The 8,160-nt window shown below is 37.6% G+C and overlaps 1 protein-coding gene across 1 annotated transcript; it reads right to left on the reverse strand.

The window, feature by feature from the left end:
• Nucleotides 1-829: 829 nt before the first annotated feature.
• LOC140282777 (uncharacterized) lies at nt 830-7,104 on the reverse strand. The gene is made up of 3 exons (XM_072377340.1): nt 7,098-7,104; nt 4,114-5,764; nt 830-2,627 (listed from the first exon to the last, which is right to left on the reverse strand). The coding sequence occupies exons 1-3, from the start codon at nt 7,102-7,104 to the stop codon at nt 1,535-1,537; spliced, it is 2,751 nt and encodes a 916-aa protein (XP_072233441.1). The 3' UTR covers nt 830-1,534.
• Nucleotides 7,105-8,160: the final 1,056 nt, after the last annotated feature.

The following is an 8,160-nucleotide window of genomic DNA, read 5'->3' on the forward strand; positions in this document are numbered from 1 at the left end:
GGGATTGTGGCACAGACAAAGGCAAATCCTGCTCAAACAAAGCTCAAACACAAACACTTAAGCATATTGCGAAGGACCTCTGTAGAAAAGATTTGGCAAATTATGTCAGACATAAACAACCTCTTGGCCGTGTCCTAAAGCTCCCGTCTGTCTTGATCAACAATCACATTTTTGATAACATTTTTTTCAGACTCTACTGAGCCTGACAAATAATCATCATGTAATATTTGGATTGCCTCTCCTTGTTTCTGAGGTAGGGTAGCGAGCTGTGTTTTTTCAATAGGTGCATCTCTATATAAAAAGAAAATCACTGGCCTGTTTACAATTTATTGGTTCTGTGCAAATCTGTTGGAGAGGTTGAACACTGTTTTTACAAAATACATTCTTTCATTCTGTGTTTTGTTGATGGTGGTGGATAATACTGGCCTTAGAATGCTATTCACATAATTCCGATAGAGACCATGTCCATTGGGATAGACTCAGGACAGGATAAACGACACAACTTGGTATTGATTAGTAGAGACTCCTCCTTTCAAAATGTCTCAAACAGCATAACAAACCACTCTATCATCTTGCTGTATGGAATCAATATAACTCTGGTTAATGACAGACAAGAATAGAAATATACACATTTTCTTTTTCCTGATAAGACATCTTATGACCTCTGCTTATAGAAATTTTGTTTTATAAATGTACACACACACATTGTCTCATGTAGCAAAAAAAAAAAGAAAGAAAGAAAATACAGACCATATCTGTACAGATCTAGATAAGTTATATGCAACTTTATTAAACTGGCACGCATTTAACATTTATAATTACAGTTACCTTTAGATTTATTCCACAGTGGCATGAAAATTAATTGACACTGAGACCTTTCTGTTTAAAGTGTGTTTTTTAAGCCCATATCTCAACCATTTAAAATACAGCCACCAAAAAAGTCTGTCTGTAAAACTGTCTTTGTTGGTGGTGCTGCAGAAAGAGCGTAAACCCAATCTTAGATACTCTTTTGGTGCAATAAAATGGAATGGATTAACAAATCTGCATGAAGTGTTCCACAATGTATACAAGAAGTACCATTAATCTAACTTTATACCAAACAAAATGCAGATCTTTAAAGCAGAGAAACGTGTGTTACTAACAATTTTGAGTTTGGTAAGTTAAAATCATCCAACTTTGTACACAGTGTGCCTTACAGAATGGCCATGAAGGAACAGCCAGAAAGATGAATGACAAATTCAAACTACAAATTTTGGTTGGCATGCAAACCACTGTTCTTTCTATTGTTTTCTCTCTGTTCTTTCCCTGAATGCCCACCCAGTTCTGAAATAATCAGAGTGAAATGTGGGTGGGTCACAAACAATAAATTGAACTTCACACATAATAAAAATCATTGCTTTGTTTCACCTCTGGCCTCTACCAGCTCCACATTCACCACAAGCTTCCAAAGCAGAGGAGTTGGCCCAATAAAAGAATAGCTCGCACAAACAGAAGATTTTATTTTCAAAATCTTTCCCTTCGAAGCTTCAGTGACTCAGTAGAAGTGCACCACCTGGAATCCTCGTAAGCATCTAAAAGCATCTGTGTCCAACTTCCCCATATCAATTAAATTATGTTCCAGCTGCACTTGCACAAGCCCACTAAGACTTTTATTACCCCAGCAGAAAGCATCACGAGGCACTGACTGAATCTTGTTGTGGGTTAGCGCTAACGAGTGCAGACCTTGAGGGAGCTGTCTGGGCACCTGGTGCAAGGTGTTGTGACACAGGTCTAACTGGTGCAGGACGGGCAGTGTCCTGAATGCACCTGGTACCACTCTGAAGATCTTGTTTCTTGCCAAGCCCAGGTGCTCCAGGTTTTTCAAGGTTCTGAAAGCTGCCTTTTTTATGGATGATATAAGGTTGCCCTCTAGGTTTAGAGCTTTAACTGAAGGAGGAAGGTGTCGTGGCACTTGTTTCAGTCTATTACCTTCTAAGTTGAGGCTCTCCAAGTGTGTTGCATTGAGGAGGGAGTCTCTAACAAGACCTTTGTTGGTCAGTCTGTTTGAACTCAGGTCCAACATCATCAGCCCTGATATCCCATTGAAAGCTCCTCCACGGAACTGCTCTATGAGGTTTCCTCTTAGATATAGCTCCTTGATGGACAGTGGTAGCCCCTGAGGAACTGAGGCTAACTGGTTGTGATCTAGGTTCAGAGTGCGCAGGTTGCACAGAGGGGAGAACACCTCATTGGGAAGAGATCTCGATCCATTCCCTAGGCTGTTGTTGCTGAGGCTCAGAACTAAGAGGCCAGGACACCGTGTCCAGGCTGCCTCAGACATCACCCTCAGATTATTGTTTTCCAGGCGAAGCTCTTCAAGAGAAAATGGAAGGTCAATTGGCACACTTTCGAGGAGGTTCTTATCCAAATAGAGGCGCTTTAGAGCTGGGACTCCCTCAAAAGCTCCTTCTATGGCACCATCTGTGAGCTTATTGTTAGTCAACACAAGAAACTCCATGGAGACATATTCATTAAGTAAGTCCAGCTGGATGCTGTCAATTTGGTTATTCATCAGGAGGATGTAGCGGGCATTATAGGGAATACCATATGGAACCTGATTGACACCTTTATCTGAGCACTGGACCACTCTGGAAAAAAATACATAACATAACATTAATATTTTTGATAGTGTACTCAGTGCCACATTACATAAGAAAACACTACTTATGCAAATACAATTTTCATTCTCAGAAGGTAACCCAAATTTGCCTTCTACTGTGTGCTAAATGATGTTAATCCATGTCCTTTTTGTTTTCTATTTTCCTAGAACTTCTTAACTACGACTGAAAGCAAAGCAAAAACTAAACAAATGCCAAAATAAAAAGAGACACAGAGTCCACAAATCTCATTCTCTAAAGTGAAAGTTGTGCAAATTCTTTACACCGTGGCAACTCTGAAGACATAACATACAAGGGCCAATACTGCCCTCTAACTATAACAAATGTTGCTGCACCATATGTGCAAGCAGCATGCAGATAGGCTTTTCTATTTCTATTCTTATTATAGTTCTATTATAGTTGTTCTATTCTTTATCTGTTCTATTATAGTTCTAGCAGTTCTATTTTTATTATACTCTTTTAATTCAAAGTCATAAAGGTACAGATATCAGATTTCAGCAAAGTTATTCCATGTAATCTACCTTGTAGATGTTGACTACTCACCGTACACTAACTAGAAATCTTGAAGTTTAGCAATTTTCCAAATGAGATGAATAAATAAACGAATAGTGATCACAATTCTAAAATCAGTTTCACAGTCTCCTTTTGCTTGTGACCTGCACATCGTTCACGATTTGTGTGCAGCAGTAAAAATACAGAAACATTCTGAGCCTTATCAACTCCACATAAGTTCTTCATTTAGTCCAGCCAGAGTGTTTTAACACCACTGACCCTCTTCTTTTCAGTACTAACATATGACGATAGCCTACCCAGCCTGCCAGGAGGTGAAGAAGAGCTTCCACTTGACACACTTGACATAAAGTTTATTTTGACACGCAGTATATGTTATGTTAAAAATGTGGCAGTGTTACCATTCTAAATCATTTTTTAATGTTATGTTTTTGAACAGTATTTCAGTTTTAACAGCATTCTTAGTGCCAGTAAACAGCAATACTCTGTCCAGGGATGTTAGAGCCCTTCTGAATTTCGGAAGAAAAACACTAATTTCTAACACTAATTACAAAAGGTTTTAAAAGTTTTAAAAACATTAATAAAAAGTCCTAAAAATTCTGAGAACATGTCCCCAGATCATGCGATGCCATCACAGTGAAAATGTGCTGTAAATGTCTGTTATATTCTACATCTAAGTGGTTTTTTAAAGAAAAAAATGTGTGACTATTGGTTAAGTGTAATGAGTTAATTACATGCATTTTTCTCAGTAACTGATTAGATTAATTTATTCTCTATTTAAAAGTATGAAACAAGGGGCTTGCATTATCAATGCAATCAACCATTGATGCATTGAAAATATTGGCTTAAACAAAATTGTATATTTCTTAAAGTATTCTACATATGCATCATCAAGTTTTAGATTTTAAATGTCCTCCTTCACCAGTAGGTATCCTTGATGCCTTACCTTCCATAACAGGCACACTCAGGTGGACAGTAGTTATCCATGAAGTAAGGAAAGTGCGTTGGTGTTGTTGGGATGATTTTCTTCCTCTTCTCTGGTGGCCTTTGTGTTTTATTGTCCTTCCTCCTTTTATTTTCCTTGGACTTATTAACAGTCTTATTTTTGCTGCTTTTACTGGTTTTTGTTGGCTTGGTCAAAGGTGTTCTGGCAGTTGTAAACTGTGGTCTGGTTGAAGGTTTGGTCACTTGTGGTTGGGGAGGAGATGCTTTGTTCTGCCTCACTGTAAGTGAGGTGTCATTTTCCATTAACTTAACAGTGTTGGGTGTGCCTGTGGGCTGTATAGTGTTTAGCTTGAGTGCAAGACTGATCATTTTAGCAGTGTTTATATTTTCATTTGATTTTTGTGTAGGATTTGGCTCTTCTCTTAATAAATCTGTGCTTATAAATGTAGCTTCTTCTGGTTTTAGCTTTGCTTCTTTCAACCTGGAGATAGATTCACCCTCTTTTGCTCCATTGACGACGTTTATTTCCATTGTGAGCTCAGCTGTGTGTGTTATTCGCTCTGTCTCTGCTGGGTTCACAAGAATATTTTTAGCCATGACATCCTCTAAAATTGAGCCAGACTTCACATCTACTTCTGTCATCTTGCGTTTTGAGTCTGGGGGAACTTCTGTGGATGCAACAGCAAGTGATGTAAGGAAATGATTATGATGAAGAGGAGGAGAACTGGGAGGATTCTGTGACAGAGTGATAGTTTGCATCGTGGTGGGAATTTCAGATTGAGCTGTCGATATGCTTAGAGGAGGTGTTGCATTGCCTAAAGCCATCTGATCTTCCTTATGTTTCACATTTTTTAAGCTTTGCCTATTTTCAGCTATTTTCTCATCATCCTCCTTTTCTCTCTCCATGATTTCCTGCTTTGCTTTTAACATATTCTCATCCACATAACTGTCTCTTTTTGTCTCATCAAGATGAATTCCTGCAACTAGCTTCCTTTCTCTCTCCTCTTCCACTCTTTTAACCTTTACTCTCTCTGTTTGATGAATTCTCTCTAATTTCACACCTGTCTCATAATGTTTTACTTCCTCTTTTATCCCTGCATTTTGGGTTTGGATTGTTTTTGCCATCCTGTTCTCACCATGTGTGTCCGTGTTTGAGTTAGGAAGCAGTTTTTGTCCATTGTCTCTCACTTCCTCCAAAACGTCTGTATCCACAGATTCCACTGTATCAGACATGGAGTGTCTCTCATTTTTGGGATCTTTTTGTAAAATAAAGCTTGTTGGAAATGTCTCAGGTGTTGACCTTCCTTTTCCATAGTTTTGATTTCTGTCCAGGATTTCCTCAGTGTCGTTGGTTTTAGTGACTTCATTTTCAGGCTTTAGATAGATGACCTGCTTTTCTGGCATCTGTAAAGTTAACAAATCTTCTCCCCTTTCTTCCTCCACAGTCATTTTATTCTTGACAGGCTGCCTAATGGGGTTTGTCTTTGGAGTGACTCTATCGCTCCTCTGTTCCTCCTCAATTTCTGTGGATTCAACAGCTATGTTTTCTCCTCCATTTTGTCTGACCTCCGCTGATATGAAAACATCTCGTATCTTCTTACTTATCCTGTCAGATTGGTCATCTTTGCTCAGTCCAGCTGTGAAAGTTGCTTCTGTTGCACAATACAGATAGAACATTTAAAAAGAATAAGCACCAATCATTAAGTAATTCAGATGCATAACATGTATTGTTCTCTTTTCCAGGTACATACCGGTAATCTTATTTGGAACAACCTATCTTACCATTTTATTTGGGGGACTTGAAAGAAAAGCTTGTGCTTTAAAGTTCATAAAGTCAAAGAACATTGTATTTTGTGTCAGAATAGCTTTTCTTTGGTGATGAATTTATAACTTTGTAGACCTTTTGCATGCACAAGAAACAACACACTAAAGGAAAGTGAAGACCTCAAAAATCATGGCATAGCTCTTTAAAAGCTCATTAAATGTAATTAGCATGAAATTGTTTGGACTGGTTTTATAGGACTATCATAACAGTTTTTAGCAAAAGGTTCTCACTAAAGAATATCTGAAATTTTTATAGTTGGAAGATGGTACTCACGGGGATTTAACACGTATGTAAATCCTGAAACAGTGAAGAGCATAAGTTGAAGACTGAGCACTTCCATTTTGTCTGTTAAAGGACAAGAAAAAGTATTAGCAAAGATTATAAACTGCATTTTCTAGATATTTTCAGTGTTACCTTTCATATAAACTTAGAATGCTTTTTTTATTGCTTTTGCCATAACTAATCTGTTTGGAATCTTAAGGAAAACACCAAATACAATTTTGACAAAACTTGTCAAAAACTGAAAGTAAAAGCATAAAATAAAGGCAGAAAGACCACCTGCAATTTAAAAATCAAGTATAAAAGAACAAAAAATGGAATGACAGCCAAACTGTAGTAAATAGATGCACATATTCTGTTTACACTGGTTACCAATAAGACAGTTCATTAAGTAAACAGTATTGCGCTTAACATTGCAGGGAATAAAATGCACTTGCACCAACATATAGCAGTAACATATAATAGATTAATGATAACATTCCAAACACAAGGCACAATCCTGGTATTATGTGTCAACTTTCCATTGCTGACAGTAACCCCTTCGAAAAGTTTTCATCTGATTTGATTTTTGTTTCTGTTAAGTTACACATTTCTGTTGAAAGCAAATAAAGGCAACGTACTACAAAAGATAAATTAGAATAGACTAATTGACATGTCATTGACTTTTCTGTCACTTTGTGTCAAAGTGAGCAGTCACCACTTCACTGCTTTAAATAGAAAACAATAATTGCGCTCATTATTATCTGTGCAGTGATTACTTCTATTATGCAGTGAGTTAATAAGAAATATGCCAAGCCATGAAAGAATGATGTCAATGTCAACAAGAAATGAAGGTTAAGAAAATTATTATTAGATTGGCTTCACTTATGAGAACTACTTACCTGTCATAAGTGCGGCCTCCTTATGTGTCAAAGTTTGAGGTCCTTTTTTATCGATGTTGTCCACTTGACCCTACGCTCGTGTCTCTGTGTGCAGTGAAAAAGCTGAATACTCCAGAAGAAATAGGGCAACCTTTGAACCACACACCATTCCCACCAAGCGTAGTTGGATTTAACGATCTGTTTCACTGCCTCTTTCTGTTTTGAGGATTTTCACACACAAGCTCTGGGTAAGCCAGGAGTACTGACTCCTGAAATACCTTTATCTGGGAGGGAATTCTAACACTTACCCTCAACGTCAGAGGAATGAGAGGGATCAATAGCAGGAAAGAGGGGCAACTAAAAAGAGGGGTCAGAGGTGATGGCTGGCTTTCACAGTGACGACTATTTGCGCCACTGAGGGGGAGGCATTAGCATCCTGGTGGTTATATGAGAGTAACAATTAGCTCCTGGAAACTGCTCAGCCTTTGACCTTTATGCTAATAATCTGCTGTGCTTCAGGAAGTCTAACAACAACTAATGCTAAAGTAAGATATGTAGAAATAAGTGTTGTGATGCAGGTTTGGATGTTGTTTTTTAGTCGGTTTTGACTGTATAAATGTGATAAAAAGGATTTCAAACTAACAAAGATTCAACAGTTTTTCAAAACAAATTGAATCGATAATAAGATGTCGAATTTTTTTGTACAGATGGTAAACAGCAGGAGTTAAGTCATAAATATGCATTTGGCTGGGCAAGATAATAAATAAATTCTTCATTCAGTAGCCATTGCAGTTGTTAGTGGAGATATTTATCTCACGATCCTTTAAGGGCTATAACACTGATTAATGTCATCAGGGCAATAATTAAACTTAAGAAGATATTGAAAAATACATCCTAAATTCCAAGAGAAACATATTGTGAATATTATGTCTTGTTCTGTTCATGAAACAATGCAGAGACATTCAGATACCAGTGTAGTACACCAACAGCATGTCTGTCTCCATAAGCAAAGTAATGGATTTACAACATTTCGCTTTTCCACCCTAAACCTTAAAAGTGGCTGTGACATAGCGCATCAAGATTT

Source organism: Leuresthes tenuis, unplaced genomic scaffold, assembly GCF_036924035.1.
Source record: "Leuresthes tenuis unplaced genomic scaffold, fLeuTen1.0.hap1 SCAF_23, whole genome shotgun sequence".
Lineage (NCBI taxonomy): Eukaryota > Metazoa > Chordata > Actinopteri > Atheriniformes > Atherinopsidae > Leuresthes > Leuresthes tenuis.

Excerpts from the sequence above, each read along its gene's own strand:
- LOC140282777 (XM_072377340.1), bottom strand. Across the intron at positions 2,628-4,113 it reads GAGTGTGCCTGTTATGGAAG|AGTGGTCCAGTGCTCAGATA; the intron begins GTAAGGCATCAA and ends ATTTTTTTCCAG.